Raw genomic sequence first — 19,630 nt, forward strand, 5'->3', positions numbered from 1 at the left:
CTACAAAAAGATTTAAGAGTAACAAAAAAATCCTAGCCGCTTAATCGGAAGAGAAGTAAATGCCAGGAAACTCCGATCGACAACTAACCACCAAAAACGGCAGAGATTAGACAAGCCTCTCATGAACCGAATACAAAAGCACGCCGACAAGACCACCACCTGATAGAATTAAATTACAATATCAAAACACATAAGACTATGAAGGAGAGACTCTTCGATGGAGTATAAAAAGTAGGATTATGAAAAGAAAATGCCAATCCGACCGGGAACCAACCGTTGCCGTAGCTAGTCGCTGAAGCTCTTTTCAAGAACCAACTCTGACCTGGATGAGTAGCTCAACACAACGAGCTACTCATCAGCCTCCAGTAGTTCAAACAAACTAAATGTCCTCACTGCTACGGCCACTACAACGCCTCAACACCTTTCCCTCCGCCGACGAAATAAATGGAGATCCACATGCGGTCGCAAGAAAAAAAAAGACGCCAATTTTTATATTTGTATTTGATTAAGAATTTTATATCGTATTTGCAGGAAGCCTAATTAATATAAATTTTAATAGTAAATTAAACAAATTTAGCTTAAACTATACACTTTTGATGTTGTTCGTATGGTAAGGAAAACAATTAGTTGTTACCAACAACTAAATATATACAGTTAATAAGAAAAACAAAACCAAGATTAATTGAAAATGTAAGGGAACAAAAAAGAAAATTTGTTCCTGTATCACAATATTTTTACAATTTAGAATATTTCTCTTATTATTAAATAAAAGGGATTTGATATTTTATATTAAACTACATACCATCATACATTGACATCTATTTTGCTGACATATTTATACTTTTTATAGATATTTTGTTTCATGATCATCATATCATTTACAATCTCAAATATTTATTTTTAGATATTTATATGTAATGAGTCAACTCAAAACAGATCTTTCAAGAAGTCTAAACTTTTATATGTTATAGATTTGGAAGGGATGAATGTAAGCATTTCAAGCATCAAGAAATGAGAAGTTATTAATGGACGCACAGGATTGTAAAAGAAAATGCTAAAATGGCTAGCAGTAGCACCACGCTTGAGTTCGATTGAAAATTTGAAACCTTAAAAGTTATGAGATTAGACATTGAAACTTTACAGGTAAGAGATTAGCCGGCCTTCTTGTGTCTTGAATATACCAAAAAAAAAAAAAAACAAGGAGAGAGAATCAAATACATATATATTGTGAAATTGTGGTTGTATTATTAGATTGAAAAGTCGTCATATAAAACTAAAAAGTAATGAGTTTCATTGGTGGAGAAGAGAGAAAAGAAGTTATGTGTAGACGAAAATGACACAACAACAACTTTTGTTCAGTAGACTAATAATAGGGAATAAGGGATGTGTTACAAAGAAAAAAAAAGGAATAAGGATGTGTTAATAATATAACTAAGTTCGGTGGTTGCTAAGTCTTTCTTTTTCTTTACGACTCCCCTTTTGGGCAATACGTCCACTACAAAAACGTGCTTTTTTTTTTGTTATCTTTTATACAGCATTTTAAGAAGCTATCCTCTAAAAATTTTAGAAAAAATATGACATAATGCCGGCAGAAAACATTCTCAAATATAATAATTATGACTCTAAGCCAATATATTAAAGTCTGTATATTCACACAGGAAAAAAAGATAAACAACAAAAATATAGAAGCCGAAGTGGAGTTGGCTTCTTTGTATCTCATACAAATAATATTTCAACCCATTGGTCATCATCTTCCAAAATGATCATCACTATATAAATAAACCCAAATTATATATCAAAGTTACATTTAGTCTTGGATATTCATAAGAGATAGAGAAACACAACACAAGGCGGCTCTCAAGTGCCAAAAGACAAAGCTGAAACCTAAGCTACTCGCCCACAGCCATGAACGGGATACCCCTGCCACCAACAACAATGGTTTCAGATATAAAAAGCTTATTTGTCTCATGAGACTGAATAAGCCAAAAAAAAGAAGAAAAAGATTCCTACAGAGTACTTACCAGCCACCATGTCTTGAAAAGTAATCATTATCTAGAGAAATAGCAAGAGCAACGACAACAGCTCTTTCCGACAAGGTCAATGGCCGTTTCACAAGTAACTCTTCTATCTGCCATGTGTTGAAAAGCTCTCAATCAAAAATCTCTCTATATTCTCCACCAAAATAAAAAAAAATACACCGAGTTACCATTTTAGCAGGGCCATTTTTGAATGCAGCGTCAGATTTTCCAAATCGGATCACGTACTGCCCAGCATCTGTTAATATCTGTGCATCACATATATATGTAAGGAGCTTTTCATCTACTATGTATCATTCTTCTATTATACATGGATTGCCCTAGAAAACATTTCAAGGCTTATCAGTTAAAGAGAAGACAAACCTCAAAGCCGAATCCTCTCCAGTCACGATCTATTTGGGCCAACACTTCTCCATCAGCATCCTTCACTGTGAATGTCCAGTTCCAAAACCCAGGATTCTCCACCACTGCAAACTGCTGGTTCCTGCACCAGCATACTGTATATGTCACATGTTTGGTTCGTGCAACGAAGTTGATAAGTTTAAAAAAATGAAATTACTATGGAAGTCTACCCGAGGTATAAATCATAAATTCTTCTCCATAGATGCCATCGTCGGTGAACCACACCAATTTCCTACACACCAAGTAGCAGACACGAGAGTGTGACGACCTAACATCGCATCACTGTTTTGTAAGTGATAACACAAGCGTACCTCTCCATCAATCTCAGCATATATTGAACTTGTGATCCACCAGAAAGGTCTACGAACCTAAAATGATGAAGATGAGAACTACTTCAGCTCAAACAAATTTGAAGACTTATCTTTTAGCAAATTTTCACACAGTAGAGAATCCAAGAAACCTCACCCGGAAAAGCTCGTTACCCAAAGCATCAGTTATGGAAGCAACAAATGGTCGCCTGGTACGAAGCAGCTGCAGATGTTACAAAGATCATAATATCATTTGGACTGACACACATGAAAACTATGCTTAACAAGATATGTAGTGGACCGTACACAACCTCTCTAAGCTAACAAAGGAATATACACACAGGTCTAGTCTTAGCCGTTTCAGGATACCAAATAGACGCAATGCAAGCTTTTAGTGAGTGATGAATTATGTGGTATAATGAAACTGATAGATCAGAACTTAAACACTGCTCACTGGTGACAGACGAATTAGAGTGTTACAACATAATGATATTAGTTGAGGTAAGGAGACACGAAATAAAAACAACTACAAGTTCAGAGTGATAATGTAACCTGCCGCGCAATTACATGACTTTGCTCCCTGATAGACCCCACAGGCTGTCAAAGAAGAGAGAAAACAGAGGTTTGAAATACAGAAAACTTGATTTTAACTCAAGGTCTCAGGTATCAGTAGCACGCTCAAAACTTTTGTATCACTTACCGCCTCAGGATAGCAAACATCAACTACAGCATAGCGGTTTTCCTGCAGAGGGTAAACGAGTGGTATAAAAGCTAGACAGCTAAACGTGGTGAGAGAGAAGATGACAGGGATGGAACTGAAGGGAAAATTAATATGTAAGAGTTACAAACATGGTAAAGCTTATTCATCAGAAACCAGAAACAGTATTACATAGTCCTATGAGGAACAGGAGAAGTGGCAGAAAAAAATATACCTGTTCGAAACCAAGAACCAGATTTGCCCATTCAATGTCCCTTGTAATCAGCAAATTAGACCGAGCAAGCAGCGTTGCAATTTTGGCCTAACAAGAAAATCATGAAGATGAAAAATACCATGAGCTAGCTTCAATATTCTAACCAATTAAACACAGATAACACTTTCATATAGAAATTGATCAGAAAGCTCATACTTGGTTCCATACATCTATACAAGTAACAAAACAACAGTGTTTGTGTTCAGTCTTAGACCATACTAATCTCACAGAGATACACTGAGCAATAAACGCAAGTTACAAATCCAATTAATACACATATAAAGATTATCTCAAGCAAAAAGAAAGAAAGCATTTGTATGGTATAGTAACCAAAAGAAAGATAAAAGAGTCACCTCATCTAAAGTTTTAGGCTTGAGAGGACCAGACATAGACTGGCTAACAGGCGGTTGCTGCAGGGTAGGCTTGTAATGGGTTTCATCAGAAGACTGCTCATAAACTGCATTATCTCCTCTATGCTTAGTAGTAGAAGCTTTCCCATATCGCTTCTCCCTCTCCTTTAGCTTTTTCATATCAGAGACCCATAGGTTAGCCAGAAAGTTCCGGTCCAAGCGAGGTGGAGGAGTATCACCACCACTGCCACTGGCGTCGCTGAAGCGTCGAAAAATGGAAAACAAGAAGACTCGTTCTTGATCAAGAAAGGTTCCTTTAGAACAACAGAGATGACCATTTCTCAGTAGCATAGATAGAGAATGCAACGTCCTGATCCCACTGCGTCCTACTCCGTCCTGTAAGATTTTCAGAGGGTTAAGCTGCAAATAAAAAAAAAAAAGAGTAAAAAATCCCTAATCTACTACACTCCTAAGATGCAAAAAGGTTAAAACTTGTCAACCCATAAACAGTTCAAAGGAAAGCTCTGATCTTTGAATCCATGATGGCATTTGATTTTGGGATGATAAAGTGAATACCAGGTTAGAGAAGGAAGAGGAGCAGGAGGAGGAGATAGCATCGCCGCGGAGATGGGAAGTGGATCGGAGGAGAAGAGAAGAGAGCGAGCGCTTGGAGAGGAGGAAGAGCATGACGACTTCGCAGATTTAATTAGTGGAAGGAAGCCACATTCGTCCTCTGGTTTGATTATCTGGGTTTCGAGTACAATGTTTACAAAAGATCTCCAAAAATTATCCAGCTTTAAAGAAAAACTATTTTAATTAAGTTAATGACAAATACAATGGATCAGTCGTCTATTGTTAGTGGCTAAACTCCAACTCTTACACCAAATTGTGTTTTGGTACTTTCTTTTAATTTTTTACGGTAAAAATTCTATAAATTAATAAAGCAATAAATATAATAGCATATTTTGAATCGATAAAAGACTCTAATGAGCATTATTAGACTTGGCCATCAATAAAGGATATATGAAAGTTTTGGGGAAAAAATACAAATTTCCAAAACCGTTACAACAATTGGAGAAAAATAAACATGATCACCGTGATCAAAACTGTCACAATTCGGTTTCCTCGATCAAAAGTATATCAGCGGAGCGAAGAAACAAGCGTAAACTTAATTATCTCATCCTTCGATCTCTCAAATAACATAGTATCATTCGAAGAAATGGTTACAATCGGGATCAGCAAACCTCATCATGACCCTCTCCTAATCGAGCTCCTCTTGAAAGACCTTTATGTAGCAGCCTAGGACATCTACACATCAACAACTTAACTTAGAGAACTTAAATTTTATGTGGGTTTTTTTTTTTTGTCAACATGTGGGTTTTAGTCTAGTGAACTAGGTTAGACGATTATTCCATTTTGATCTATTTTTTCTCTGATATTTTTGCTTTCTAGACGAATCCACTTAAGCGATTCTATTCGAACTTCATAATTTAGGTGTTTCATAAGTAAAAAATATTACACTACCAAAAACATTAATAATATTGAGAAACAATTATATAAAAATTATAATATTCACTACTACAAGAAAACAACGACATACTGAAGAAAAAAATCGTCGGTATGTCGTCGAAATAACGTTATTCCGACGACATACCGACGAAACAAGTCCTCGAAAATAACTCTTCGGAAATTCAATTTTCCTCGAAAATTCCTCGGAATTTTCCGACGGAATTCCGAGGAAACAAATTTCCGAGGAAATTCTGAGGCCCACCAGTTCGTCGGAAAGCTCCTCGGAATATACCGAGGGACCCCGTTCCTCGGAATATACCGAGGGACCCCGTTCCTCGGAATATACCGAGGGACCCCGTTCCTCGGAATATACCGAGGGACCCCGTTCCTCGGAATATACCGAGGGACCCCGTTCCTCGGAATATACCGAGGGACATCTTCCTCGGTATATTCCGAGGAACGGGGTCCCTCGGTATATTCCGAGGAACAGGGTCCCTCGGAATATAAACTCTCCAATTACTGGTTCATCCTCTACGTGAACGACGGCTTCCTCTCCAAAGTCGGTTAAATCGACTACAAGGCCAACTCCAGCTAAATTTTCTGCTGCACTACAGTTGCCGGATGTGCTTGGTTGTAGTGGGTCTTCCAGCTCAGAACTTCCCTGAACTCGGCCTCTCGGGTTGAGTCTTGTAACAGTAACCCATGGATCATCTCTGTTCCTTACCCGGGGGTACTTGATATAACAAACCTGTAACATTTAGAAAAATTATAAATTAATACACATGATGATGAATCATTCTGAATAATTAACATTTAATTACCTGATCGGCCTGGGAAGCAAGAATGAAAGGATCATAATATTGCAGCTTTCGCCTCGAATTTACTGATGTAACACCAAATGCATCTGTTCTCACACCTCGATCTGGGGTGTTGTCGTGCCAATCACAATAGAAAACAGTACAGCGCAATCCAACCATGCCCAAATACTTGATTTCCAAAATCTCATGTATGTGTCCGTAGTATACATCATCTCCTGATGCAGAACAAACGCCATCATCATAAGTCGTACTCGAACGTCTCCTCTTCTGAGTTGTGAATGCATATCCTCGAGTACAAAATCTCGGATATGACTTCACAACAAAGTTTGGTCCAACGACCATCTCACGTATCCAATCGTCAAATGTTTCACCTCTGGCCAAACCAGCAGACACCTATTAATAGCACATATATATATATGTTATATCAATAAATGTGAATTAGTATAAATATGTGATAAAATATATTTTAATTTGTTTAAAGCACTCACATAAGTAAACATCCATCCAGTAAATTCTCTCTGCTTCATTTCTTCTAGTTCGTCCTCTGTGGCGTATCTATACTCGAACCGCTTTTCTGCCATGAAAATCCTGTATATGATGACAATAATGTAATTAATTAAGATTTAAATTTCAACTTGTTAAAATAAAAATTTGTAAGCTCATTTATTTACCTCTCATATTGAAGAACGTCTTCGCAGTTGGTGAGCAAATATGTTTGCAAATTACTGCGCTCCTGCTCAGTAAGTCGACGGTCCTTTGGTTTTCCGCTAAGTCGTCCAACGTCTGTGAAAATGTCTGGAACCGTAACATGATATGTTGCCCGTTCGCCTCTATCATCATGCCGAGCAGGTCTTCTGTTTTTGGTCTGAACTTCTGCTGGAAAGTAGTACTCGGCAAAGTTTGAAGTTTCTTCATTGATCATCTGTGCGACTATAGAACCTTCCACCCTACTTAAATTTTTCACCATCTTCTTCAAATGGAACATATACCGCTCATACAGATACATCCATCTATACTGCACAGGACCACCAAGTTCCAATTCTCTTGCCAGGTGAATAACAAGATGCTCCATAACATCAAAAAATGAGGGAGGAAATATCTTCTCAAGGTTGCACTGAATCACGGCTATGTTAGTCTTCAAATTTTCAATACCTTCAAGAGTCACTGATCTCGTGCATAAATCGCGGAAGAAACCACTTATCCCTGCAATTGCTTCATGAACATTTTGTGGTAATAGTTCCTTGAAGGCGAACGGAAGGAGGCGCTGCATCATTACATGGCAATCGTGGTTTTTCAAGCCAGTAAACTTTCCTTCCTTTCTGTCGATACAGTTACGCAAATTTGATGCGTAACCGTCTGGAAATTCCACATCGTTTGAAATCCAATCAAAGAACGCATCTTTTCCCTCTGCATCAAGTCGGTATATGGGAAAAGGAGCCCTACCATTTTCATCAACATGAAGTTCTGAACGAGCACATATATCGACTAAATCCAGTCTTGACTTCAAATTATCCTTTGTTTTACCTTGAACATTAAGGATCGTGTTCATGAGATTGTCAAAAAAGTTCTTCTCAATATGCATGACATCTAAATTATGCCTTAGCAGATGATCCTCCCAGTATGGCAGATCCCAGAAAATACTTTTTTTGTGCCAGTTATGTAGTTCTCCAACAGCATCTACCGGAAAACGCTCATGTCCACCGACTTCTGGCGTCCTTTCTGCACCAAAATCTCTTAGTTGTATCTTCAAATCTTTCCCACAAATTTCCGGAGGTGGACTGTCAAACACCCTCTTGTTCTTCGTAAACAAATTCCTACTCCTACGATATGGATGATCAGGTGGTAGGAATCTCCTGTGACAGTCAAACCAACACGTTTTCCTTCCGTGTTTTAGTTGGAAAGCATCAGTGTTATCTTGACAATATGGACATGATATCCTTCCATGCGTTGTCCATCCAGACAACATATCATATGCTGGAAAATCACTTATTGTCCACATTAGTACTGTCCGCATTTGAAAGTTTTCTTTACACGAAACATCGTATGTTTCAGCACCTTGAGCCCATAGTTGTTGCAACTCATATATTAGTGGCTGAAGAAACACATCAAGTGATCTCTTAGGATGCTCTGGTCCGGGAACGAGAATCGAGAGAAACAAAAACTCTCGTCGCAAGCACAAGTTTGGGGGGAGGTTGTATGGTGTAAGAATGACGGGCCATAGAGAATATTGTCTTCCACTCTTGCCAAACGGACTGAAACCATCAGTACATAATCCAAGGTAGACATTTCTTCTTTCATACGCAAAGTCGGGATACTTTGATTGGAAATGCTTCCACGCTTTTGCATCTGAAGGATGTCTGATCTCACCATCTGTTGAGTGCTCCGCATGCCATCTCATTGGTTGCGCTGTGCGTTCAGACAGATACAACCTCTGCAACCTTTCCGTCAAAGGTAAATACCACATCCTTTTATATGGCACTGGAACTCTTCAACTCGTATATTTATAATGAGGCTTTCCACAAAATTTGCATGTAACCCGCTGTTCATCCGCCCTCCAATAAATCATGCAGTTGTCGCTGCATACATCTATTACCTGATATGATAAACCAAGACCAGCTACGAGTTTCTGAACCTCGTAGTATGAACCAGGAGCTACATTATCCTCGGGTAGAATACCTTTTACAAAATCAGCAATCGCATCCACACAGTCTTCAGCCAAATTATAATCTGTTTTAATGCCCATCAATCTTGTAGCAGATGATAAAGCTGAATGAACATCTCTGCAACCTTCGTATAATGGTTGCTTTCCAGCATCCAACATATCATAAAATCTCTTAGCTTGTGCATTGGGTAAATCTTCCCCTCTAAAATGATCATTTACCATCTGCTCAGTACCTACACCATAATCTACATCCGTTCTAATTGGTTCTTCTAATCTAACCGCTGGCTGAGGTTCGCTAGTACTACCATGTTCATAATCAGTTTCCCCATGATGATACCAAATTTTGTAACTTCGTGTAAACCCACTCAAATATAGATGAGTCCAAACATCCCACTCTTTAATAACCTTTCTATTTTTACAATTAGAACAATGACATCTTAACATACATGTTTTTGCTTCCGGTTGTCGGTGAACTAACCCCATGAATTCGGTTATACCTCGTTGGTATTCTTTCGTAAGCAATCTCGTGTTCGGATCCAAATGAGGTCGATCGATCCAAGAACGAAAATAATTTGAAGAAGACATATTTTTTATGAATCAAATTCGTGTGTAAATAGAGTAAGAGGGAGGATGAAGATATGGAGTGAATGAAGAGGAAGAGGAGTGTTTGTATTTATAGTTGAAATCCTGCCGACAGACTGAGGAAATTCCGACGGAATTCCGACGCCAACGGCTAGTTCGTCGGAATTTTCTCGGAATTTTTAAAATCCCCAAACGGCTCTCCAACGGCTATAATATATCCTCGGAATTCATCGGTTTTTTCCGAGGAATACATTTTTCCTCAGTATTCCGTCGGAATATTCCGACGGATTGATATTTCCTCGGAATTCCGTCGGTATATTCCGAGGAAATTCCGAGGAAACCAAATTTTGTGTTTCCTCGGAATTTTCTCGGAAATTCCTCGGGAAATTCCGAGGATTTCATTTTCCGTCGGAATGTCTGTCAGAATACCGCTGTTTTCTTGTAGTGATTATAGAAAAATTGATTCAATATAGTAAATAAAAATCATAGTATAATATAAAATACATCAATATTTCTTTTCATACAAATTTAAAATAGTAATAATGATTCATAAACCATAATATAATATAAAATTTATAGACTATTAAATAAAATATTTACGAAAGAATCAAATTACACGCTTTTAAAGCGCGAGTCAAAATCTAGTTTACTTATTATAACTCTAGCTATGATAGTGAAAAATAATCAAATAAAAACCACAAAAAGAAAGCTCAACAATAATATTAAGTGTTGTCAGTTTTTTTTAATCCTGGATAATTATGCTATTACAACTATGAAAAATATTACAGACGATTCTACATCCGACAATTCTACCTATCGTATGAGGATTCACGCCCGACTGGATCACCTGAGCCGTTTCAGATAACACACCCGTAAACTATACTGTTTTAAAGCTTGGTGCAGTCACGTTTTCCAGAAAAACAAAATCAAAATCTGGCTGCTTAGATATAACGTGTTTGATGATATGATTTGTTCCTCAAGATGGCGAAAAGCTTCCAAGTGGTAAGAATATTGGTTTCGTTCCCTTGCACAATAAAAATTTTAATTTATTGTTCAAAGAACTTAATAAATCTTGTGTCACTTGCAGCAAACTCCTTATCCAGACTCCGTTGTGTTCTATCGACGCACATCAAAGGCGAAAAGAGTGCATGGTTAGACAAGCACAGTTTGATATTTATCAGCTACTTCTCAGCAATCGCGTTCAAGAAACAATCTCTAAGGTAACTGATATTTTCTCTGTAGATTCTTGCTTAATTGATCCAAATATATTGATCAATGTTTCACTAATTTTATTCGGGTTTGTGAATTGAAATCCCAGAGGAAGCATATCTGTGAAGACAAGACAAGGTTAGCGGCCTACGCTCAGGTCCAATACTTCTGCTCATTCATCTTGCAGAATTTTTCTAATTTAAAACATCAAAGGTAAGCTGATATTCTTGAGAACTTGCGACACACGTAAAATATAATATCTATAGTGTTTCATAAACCCTAATTCCTTGTGTTTCTTTCAGCGATGTTCATCTCTTACCGGAAGAAAGTAAAGAAGCAATCGCCGGACTTATATTTTCCGCATCAAGAATCGGGGAGCTGAATGAGCTTAAATTCATAAGGAGCTTGTTCTTCGAGAGATTTGGGCTTCAGTTTGACAGACACAGTGTAGACTTGCGTCCAGGGAACCTCGTTAGTTCGGAGATAATAAAGCTTTTCGTCAAGAAGATGCCGCAAGATGCAATGAGTCCAGAGACTATAGTGGAAAGCAACATCGCTGCTTCTGTTGAATCAGTAACTGAAGATTCAGTTTCAACTGATAATCTTGGCTTCAGAGATTCTGATGTGGTGAAGATAGAGATATTCAAAACATGGATTGGGAGAAAGAACATTATGAAGGATAGTTCAAAGTTTCTGCATCTAAATCTTGTAGAGTCTCAAGGAAGCAAATCGATCATTGTTCATGAGATAAGAGTTTGATCGTTGTTTGGTTTAGAGGGTTTTCATTCATACCTCGAGAAATGACCCTTCGACAGTTGATGTATAGCTTATTGTGTGTTATTGAGATTACAGATTATATCATGAAAACTGAGTATTTTAGGGAGTTTTTTTTTTCTTTTTCATCAACACAACACATAATCAACTAATCCTCCGTGAACCATGCTGGTCTCTGAATCCATGTAAACTACAAGAGACGGCTGTTTCCGAGCACTGTGTGTTGTTTGCCTTTTTATTCTAACGAGTATATATATTGTAATGGCAATGTTTTTTCCAACAAGGAGTTTCCGTTCAGTCAAGTTGGTAACAAAAGTTCTAATACATATGCTTTCAACCTTGTATTCGAGCCTACAAAATCACATACCGTTTGTGCATTGTTCTTGGGTTTCTTAAGTAGTTGACTGCCCTCCCCTTCTATATATAAATATAACGAGCATTTTCTCTGCATATCCGGTGGACCAGCAATTGACTTGAATATAATCAAACGAGCTTCAAAAACAAGTCATCACTAATATCTAATTTCTTATGAAATTTTATTTAGTAATAAAGCCATCAATTTCAATAACTCCATGTAAGCTTGAATGCTTAAACTGTGGTGTTCAAGTAGAGGATTGGTCGATAATATATTCCCCAAATATAATATGTACATTGAGCATCAAGATTTCAAACGTGACGAGAAAGGCGGTAGGGATCTATACGAATCGTTGTATATCTTAGAGAGAATGGGGGAAGCAAGTGTACGAGAGAAGTGGATCGGTCCTTCAAATCGAAGTTGGAAACGTCAAACGTGTTTCAGTACAAAACTGAATTTTGTTCTGTCGAGCTTCATTCAAGCCCATGTGCGGATTGACTATATGAAAGTCTAAGATGTTAAGTTGGGGACAAGCAATGTTGCGTTGGCTGGATGGATATGGTTACGGACCTGCGTTGGTTGGTTGTTCAATAAAATTTGAGTCTTAAGTTAGTTGTGATTGGTTGTTTTTATTCCAAATATCCATTCAATGAAAAGAGCCAGTCACTAAGTACATAAACACGAACAATACATTAATGGGTTTGAGAAAGTAGATAAGACGGTAAAGCAAATCCATACGATAATTAATTACTTTCCGGGGACAAAGTTGGTAGCGTAAGACCAGGCGTTGTTAGCCACAGGATCCGCCAAGTGATCAAACAAGTTCTCGATGGGACCTTTACCAGTAACAATGGCTTGAACAAAGAATCCAAACATCGAGAACATGGCAAGACGTCCGTTCTTGAGCTCCTTAACCTTCAACTCAGCGAAGGCCTCTGGGTCCTCCGCCAGATTCAACGGGTCGAACGCACCTCCAGGGTAAAGCGGGTCAAGACCTTCTCCGAGAGGACCACCTCCGATTCTGTACCCTTCGATGAAGCCCATGAGCACAACTTGACAAGCCCAGATGGCTAAGATGCTTTGCGCGTGGATCAAGTTAGGGTTTCCGAGGTAATCGAGGCCTCCTTCTGAGAAGATCTGGGATCCTGCCTTGAACCACACGGCTTCTCCAAATTTGACTCCGTTCTTGGAGAGAATCTCGGGGAATGTGCAGCCTAGAGCTCCCAGCATTGCCCATCTGCTGTGGATGACTTCGAGCTCACGGTTCTTAGCGAATGTCTCTGGGTCAGCGGAAAGCCCGGCGGTGTCCCAGCCGTAGTCTCCGGGGTATTCTCCGGTTAGGTAGGATGGTGTGTTCTCGGAGAACGGTCCCAAGTACTTGGGACGGTCTGGTCCGTACCTGTTACAATAATCATATTGTTAGTTGTTCGGACAGATCTCAAGAATTAATGATTAATTAAGTTAATTAAAGTAGAGGAGATTAGATTTGGTACCAGATGCTCTGAGGAGTGGACTTGACGGTGCGGCGCATGGTGACGCGGCCGCCGCCGGAGACACCAGCCTTGCGGAGGAGATCGTTGGAGGGCTTGAGGGCCGTTTGGCCAGCGAAGGAGGATTGCTGGATTGCTGACGTGGCCATTTCTTATCCAAGTCTTCTTAACTAGAAGGATTGAAGAGAGAGTGTGAGTTGAGAAAGGAGTGAAACCAAATGGGTTTTATAACGGAGAAGGTAAAGTTTGGGGATGATCAGATGTACACGTCAGCGACATCTGATTGGTTGAAAAGAGTTGGATTTAGATTCGCTTGGTCCTTGGAGGAGAATGTAGAGGTTCTGGTGATACCACCTGGCAGTGGAAGATCTTCTGGCTCAGTGAGAGGATATTGTTTCACAGATTTTATTGGCTGTTCTTTCTTGATATTTTGGATTTCATTTATTTTACCTTTATCTTCTTATTCTATATATCATAATTAGAACTTGACTGGTTTATAATTCCAGAGTTGCAAGTCCCAAATTATATGCATAGTACTGAAAAACGACATGATCACTATGGACTAACTTTTGCATCCTTGTATTTACTTCCAATTTAAAAATATACTTAAAATAATTATAGATACTTTATACAATTATAATGCAAAGGTGGAAATATGAGTTTAAATGTAAAGAAAACTTGTGAAGTGAAAAAAAATTCACACAATAGGATCATTTGGTTTTGAAAAACTGAAACAGTTCAAGGATATCTTTTGGTTTGGTTCGAATTGGTTTATAGATAATCTATAGACCGAACATGGTTTCTCTTCTGTGGTTGTAACGTACGTGGCGTTTAAAAGAAAAACATTGTTACAAAACCTGAGAGTCCAAATTCCAATATGAACTCATAAAACAGAAATACAGAACCATCAGAGGTGCAACGCAAATCATCCTAAATCAATGGCATCTCTTCAACATCATCTACACCGTCACTTTTCCTTGAAAAAAGACAATTCAATTACGCCATCGGAGATGAAAGATCTTCTGCTTCGATACCTTCTTCTTCTACACAACCCAGCATGATTGCAGTTAGCATTAGTTTCCCCGCCTCGGCGAAATCTTTGTGGCTCATCAACAAGTCCTCTACAGAAGAAGTTTTATCCTCAGGGTTCTCTCGTCTCAGGGGAAGGACTTGTGCAAAGTCCCCGTCAAAAGCGTTGACTCGGTTTGGTCCGTAACACCTTTTCGAAGCCTGGAAAAGCGCTGTGTTCTTTAGATTCTGTAATGTTTCTTTGTCGCTCCAGCCTTCGTTAGCAGAGGCTTGATGGAGCCTGTCCCAGTCTTCTTGATCCGCAGCGTTTCTCCAGCATTCTTCCAAGAGACTCCTGTGCTTCTCACGGAACGAACAGCTCGTCCATGCAAACACCTCGAAAGCCTTTATAGCTGTCCATCTGCCCTGGATGCTTAAACAAATTTCAATGAGCTCCTCTGGTCGAAACAGTCGGTTTCTGGTTTGTTCATCGCTTGGAAGAGCCTTCGTTAGTTCTTCCTGCAAAAAAACAATGTACGATTAAACTAGTTATAGAGAATATTAACACAGCTGATTATAAATATCAACAGCTGAAAAGATTTCTTAACCTGCAGCTTCAGTAATTTGAGGTCAGCTTCAATGCGCTTCACAATCGATTTTGAATCAGCACCCTTATCTGAAACGTGATATTCATCATAAAAAGTAAGAAAAAGGTATAGTCAATAACACCGAGGAAAATAAGCTATTATACCTGCCACATAGGCTATCTTTGAAAGGTTCAGGAACCGCTTGCGGTCTGCAAATGTTGGTTGTACATCTTCAGATTCTGACACCGTTCTTTCATTAGTAGCTGTCATAGACTCTTCATCTTGTGCTAGAGCCAGTGAGTGAAGAGTTTCAGAGGCAGATGAGAATTGATGAAGAAACACTTGATGAAGCCACAGCAGATCAGAGTGGCGTTTCAGAAATATCAATAGCTCGTCTTGGAATTCTTCTCCAAGCCTTAGAAGCTTAGAGAACTGTTTCATATCATAAAGTTGCTGAAACACGAAGTAACTGAAGCCTCCTTGTGGTCCCACACCTTCGTGCTGCACAGACAAATCAAGGGTATTAACTAGGCAGGAACGCAGAATATGTTCTAATGATGCCACAAGAAACAACACAGTACAACAAATTGGGTACTCTACTGTGAAACTCGAGAAATATGGAAAGAATAAGACTTGGCTCAATTATACCATTAAGTTTCTGAGCAGACCAGTATCATTGAGATCATAACATATCCTCCACATAATCTTATAGCCTGCATGTCGCTTTGCAATAGAAAGCAAATCTGAACAACGGTTTTTGAAGATGTCTTCATCTGTCATTTCGGCTCTTTCATTGACGTTCTACAGATACAAAACCAGATCATGATGTTACTAACAGCAAAAATAATATGCAGTGCACAGCATGACTGCATGAGAAGAACATCCTAACCTGGAAATCTGCTTCCATGAACTCTTTGGCCTGTTCATAAAGACAGTCGAAAATGGTATCCCGCCGTGTCCAGTACTCATCAAGCAAAGCTTTGTCTTCTTCTTCTCGCTCCAATTTAGCAGCGGCAGAACCAGCACAAGCCTCTAGTAAAACTTCAGTAAGCACTTCGAGATGCATGTATATCTCGGATTTAGCAGAGATATCAATCCTAGATCCCTCAGTTAGCAGATGACGCATAAAGGACGCAATGCACCACAGCCCATTACAAACAACAGACTGAGAGTGCCAAGGTATTAAACCTTCAAGTGGTGGATACCACATCTGATGCTCATTTTTGTAATCCAAAGCAGCCCGAAGAATTGTAACACATGCGTTCGAGAGTTCGCAGGCTCTCTGAACTTGAATTCCCAGTGGTTGTTCAGCTCTGATTATGTATTCTAGCTGCCTGGTCAGGCAATAAAATACTTCCTCAATTTCAGATACCTTGCTGTAGAAAACTTCAGCATTATCTCTGTCCATCAACAGAACTGTATTTCTCCGGGCTTTCTCCCCTACAAACTGAATAAGATCCCAAAGGGCACATGAAACCTGGTCCTCTGAGACAGTATGCGGCGAGCCAAATCTGCCTGAGCGGCTCTGGTTAATCAAATTTTGCAGTTCCCGGAGTTGAATCATTGCAGCAAGTTTTTCACCATTTTCCAAAATTATTTGCAAAGAATGCCCTACCATGAAAGAGATGCATTAGCACAGCAGTCAGATTTTTTGTCAGCCAGAATATTATAACACCTCCAGAGTATGCATTAAACATGAACTACCCATCTGATATCGAGGAACAAATTACTTCTAACGTAGAGATATATCTTCGAGCTTTAAACTAAAATAGATGAAACAGAAATCATGCTATAGTAGTTAAAAAAGAAACAGTCAGAGATCAAAGTAGGTACTCTGTTTAGAACACAACTCCTCATGGCATTTGGATACGGCAAGAAAATGTAGAAATTTCTCATGCTTCTGTTGTTTCTCCATCAATTGTGTAGATACAACAGTCATGGCTACAATCTCAGCCCCTCTAGTTGTTGTCCAATGCTTAGCTAATGTGTCAACTATAGATTTGCTTTTGCGAGCAAAAACATTGGTCTCTCCATCTCTATCAAATGCACCTGATTGAGTAAGCTTCCCCAAGGAACCATCAGCTCTCCCAGATATCAGAAAATCCTCAAAGAGCTGACCAAGCAAAGCTTCTGACTCTTCATCACGGGCTGTTTGACGAAAAACTCCCATTTTAGCATTAACTTTGTCTTCACTATTTTGTAAATCTGAATCATCCAATCTAGCAGTTCTATCAATACCATATGGTGTGCTCCTTGTCTCATCTCGTGATCTCTCATTTGAGCTCTCTTTGCGTGACAAACTTCTCTCTGGAGGTTTAACTCCACCAAGTACGACAGCATTCTCCGGTATAGCCCACACTCCAGCTTTCTCAGTTAGCACAGTCCATGCACCACATTCATGTTCGTCAGTTGAGGAAAGAACGGAAGCATCCAAGACCTTGCCAGCATCATAAGGTAAATCAAACTTATAGAGCCGGGTGGAGTTACCATGATAGTAGCAGACTGTGGCTGTTCCATCACCTGAAAGAATCATAGCTGACCCTTGAGGTCTACCACCAACTCTGAGTTTCATAGAGAGCAAGAAGTCTTTATCCTCCACTCTTGCTTTTGGGATAATGACTTGGATTGGAGCCTGTTTCTCAAGAACCCTTTCCTCTTTTCCATCTGCCAATCTCGTCTCAGATTTTTGTTGCAAGGTTAAAAGCGAATACTGTGTATAGCTTGAACTGTTGGCGCGGTCCATGCAGATAGTAGCAACAAGAATGGTAATCACTTTACCCTGATCATCCACCTGCAAATCCAGAGGCCAGATTTGCTTTTGACTTGCTATATCTTTCTTGATACCAGAATCGCCATCAGCGCCAACAATCTCATGACGCCAGACTTCCGAAACAGTTAGATCAGGCTCAATTGCAAAACAATGTATGTCACAATCTGTTAACATGAAAAATTGGCAGCAAGACTCTCTAGCCAATCCTTGCGAAAACCGCCAGACCAAAGACCTCGGGTAACCTTCACTGACGGAGGAAGAGCTGACGTCCAAGTGTATTTGATTACTTTTAATGCCTGCAGGGCTACAAGTAAACTGCCACAGCTCACCACTGGAACTGCACGCGACAGCAATACAAACGCGCTCTGTTGCATCAACCGAGGTAGTAATCAAAGCGTTAAGATCACTATATCCTGATCTATTGCTTCTTATCCCATTGCTTAGTCGCGAGCTTTTCCTAACCTTAGGTGAACTATACATACCAATTTCGTCAAAAGATCCAAGACTAGTAACAGGAGAAGCTTCCTGACTAGAAAAGATGTCCGACCAAAACACAACACCTCGAGTTCTTCTATTAACCATCACAATACCAATAGGACTACGAGATCGAGCAGCAGCACCAGGGGAAGTATCCCAAGAGACAACACTAACCAACCAGCTTTTAGCATCTTGTAAATCACTACTAACAGACTCTCGATTGGCCAAAGGAAGTTCAAGAGCAACGCATTTTCTTGATGGTGAGGCTGTCAAGTGACTCCAAACAAAAAGTTTAGTTCCAGAGATAAACCAAGAAAGGCAGGTTTCTTTATCCATTCCACCTGATACACAAACGTCACCTGGAGAATAAGAAGAAGAAGAATGAGTCAAAAACTAAGTAAGAGCACATACTCTCTCTCGTTTCGATTAAAATGCAAAGAGCAGTACTAACCAGGATGAGTATTATTCCTCATTTGTTCATCTCTAACCAATTGGGGAAACTCTCCAACGAACACAGGCTTTAATTGGTTTGCATCATTGACAGGAGAAACTCTACGCACAACAACGACGATGGACAGTGTTATCAATACGAGATCTGGGGAAACTGTCGCAAATTTTGAGAGAGAGAGAGAGAGAGGGATCTGGATACCTAGCGAGAACAGACAAACGAGGAGCCCAAGGCGCAGGAGTTCCGGTGGCGGGACGATCTGAGATGAAACTGTCGCGGTTAGCCGATTCGCGATTGTGAGATGCCGGAGTTACTGGAGAATCCGGCGGAGCGGCTCGGTGGAGCGGAGTGCGAGAGCTTTGCTTAGGCCTCTTCGTCAGTGGAGAGAACATGTTCGATGATTTGCAGAGAGCGAGAAAGGGGTTTAGGGTTTATGTGGAGAAAACTGTTTTTGAATTGCGTTTGACACTCGGCGTCGGCGATACTGTAGTTTAGAAAAAACGGAGTCGAATGAATTTTCAATTTCGTGATCGGTTCGGTTTATGGTTTTGGTATGGTTTAGACGATATGTTTCTTTTGGAACCGTCTTAAGGATTTGGATTAGACGGTTCAGAGAAGTCGATTAGAATGAGATGATGATAAGAAAATGCTGAGAGTGAAAGATGAGCCAGATTTGTCTATTAGCATCATACTGGATGAATCGATAGTTCTAGTTGAGCTAGGATCATACCGTTTTTGAACCAGCCAGAGTTCGTTCGTTCGTTCGGTTTAACGTTCACAAAATGATCAATTTTGGCAAGTGTTCGGATGGTTATCCAAGTAACAATGCAAAATTTGCAGTCAACAATGGTCATATTTTGATTTGTTATCGGAT

The 19,630-nt window shown here is 39.5% G+C and overlaps 4 protein-coding genes across 4 annotated transcripts; 1 reads left to right on the plus strand and 3 right to left on the minus strand.

Moving 5' to 3' along the window:
• Nucleotides 1–1,681: 1,681 nt before the first annotated feature.
• LOC106334357 (altered inheritance rate of mitochondria protein 25) lies at nt 1,682–4,868 on the minus strand. Its single transcript, XM_013772653.1, has 12 exons — nt 4,644–4,868; nt 4,071–4,463; nt 3,679–3,765; nt 3,447–3,488; nt 3,299–3,343; nt 2,904–2,969; nt 2,750–2,806; nt 2,609–2,670; nt 2,400–2,520; nt 2,207–2,284; nt 2,022–2,128; nt 1,682–1,920 (listed from the first exon to the last, which is right to left on the minus strand). The coding sequence occupies exons 1-12, from the start codon at nt 4,752–4,754 to the stop codon at nt 1,890–1,892; spliced, it is 1,200 nt and encodes a 399-aa protein (XP_013628107.1). The 5' UTR covers nt 4,755–4,868; the 3' UTR covers nt 1,682–1,889.
• A 5,918-nt stretch (nt 4,869–10,786) lies between these two features.
• LOC106330389 lies at nt 10,787–11,606 on the plus strand. Its single transcript, XM_013768862.1, has 3 exons — nt 10,787–10,858; nt 10,957–11,060; nt 11,150–11,606. The coding sequence occupies exons 1-3, from the start codon at nt 10,787–10,789 to the stop codon at nt 11,604–11,606; spliced, it is 633 nt and encodes a 210-aa protein (XP_013624316.1).
• Nucleotides 11,607–12,589: 983 nt separating this feature from the next.
• Nucleotides 12,590–13,696, minus strand: LOC106336329 (chlorophyll a-b binding protein 151, chloroplastic). The gene is made up of 2 exons (XM_013775129.1): nt 13,470–13,696; nt 12,590–13,375 (listed from the first exon to the last, which is right to left on the minus strand). The coding sequence occupies exons 1-2, from the start codon at nt 13,613–13,615 to the stop codon at nt 12,724–12,726; spliced, it is 798 nt and encodes a 265-aa protein (XP_013630583.1). The 5' UTR covers nt 13,616–13,696; the 3' UTR covers nt 12,590–12,723.
• A 515-nt stretch (nt 13,697–14,211) lies between these two features.
• Nucleotides 14,212–19,242, minus strand: LOC106335177 (nuclear pore complex protein NUP133). Its single transcript, XM_013773623.1, has 8 exons — nt 18,958–19,242; nt 18,760–18,860; nt 16,895–18,667; nt 15,951–16,672; nt 15,710–15,862; nt 15,226–15,562; nt 15,083–15,150; nt 14,212–14,993 (listed from the first exon to the last, which is right to left on the minus strand). Exons 1-8 carry the CDS (start codon nt 19,146–19,148, stop codon nt 14,463–14,465), a joined length of 3,876 nt encoding a protein of 1,291 aa, XP_013629077.1. The 5' UTR covers nt 19,149–19,242; the 3' UTR covers nt 14,212–14,462.
• Between the last annotated feature and the right edge of the window lie 388 nt (nt 19,243–19,630).

This window comes from Brassica oleracea, chromosome C3 (assembly GCF_000695525.1).
Source record: "Brassica oleracea var. oleracea cultivar TO1000 chromosome C3, BOL, whole genome shotgun sequence".
NCBI classification, from domain to species: domain Eukaryota; kingdom Viridiplantae; phylum Streptophyta; class Magnoliopsida; order Brassicales; family Brassicaceae; genus Brassica; species Brassica oleracea.

Bases quoted from the DNA above. Each gene is read 5' to 3' on its own strand.
- LOC106334357 (XM_013772653.1), bottom strand. From the start codon at position 4,754: ATGCTCTTCCTCCTCTCCAAGCGCTCGCTCTCTTCTCTTCTCCTCCGA. The intron at 3,766-4,070 runs GTGACTCTTTTA...TTTTCTTGTTAG, and splicing joins AGCCTAAAACTTTAGATGAG to GCCAAAATTGCAACGCTGCT. The intron at 1,921-2,021 runs GTAAGTACTCTG...TGTTGGTGGCAG, and splicing joins TTTTCAAGACATGGTGGCTG to GGGTATCCCGTTCATGGCTG.
- LOC106330389 (XM_013768862.1), top strand. From the start codon at position 10,787: ATGGTTAGACAAGCACAGTTTGATATTTATCAGCTACTTCTCAGCAAT. The intron at 10,859-10,956 runs GTAACTGATATT...TTGAAATCCCAG, and splicing joins TTCAAGAAACAATCTCTAAG to AGGAAGCATATCTGTGAAGA. The intron at 11,061-11,149 runs GTAAGCTGATAT...TGTTTCTTTCAG, and splicing joins TCTAATTTAAAACATCAAAG to CGATGTTCATCTCTTACCGG.
- LOC106336329 (XM_013775129.1), bottom strand. From the start codon at position 13,615: ATGGCCACGTCAGCAATCCAGCAATCCTCCTTCGCTGGCCAAACGGCC. The intron at 13,376-13,469 runs GTACCAAATCTA...TTATTGTAACAG, and splicing joins TCCACTCCTCAGAGCATCTG to GTACGGACCAGACCGTCCCA.
- LOC106335177 (XM_013773623.1), bottom strand. From the start codon at position 19,148: ATGTTCTCTCCACTGACGAAGAGGCCTAAGCAAAGCTCTCGCACTCCG. The intron at 18,861-18,957 runs GTATCCAGATCC...TGTTGTGCGTAG, and splicing joins CGTTTGTCTGTTCTCGCTAG to AGTTTCTCCTGTCAATGATG. The intron at 15,863-15,950 runs GTTAGGATGTTC...TTGTATCTGTAG, and splicing joins TCATGGAAGCAGATTTCCAG to AACGTCAATGAAAGAGCCGA.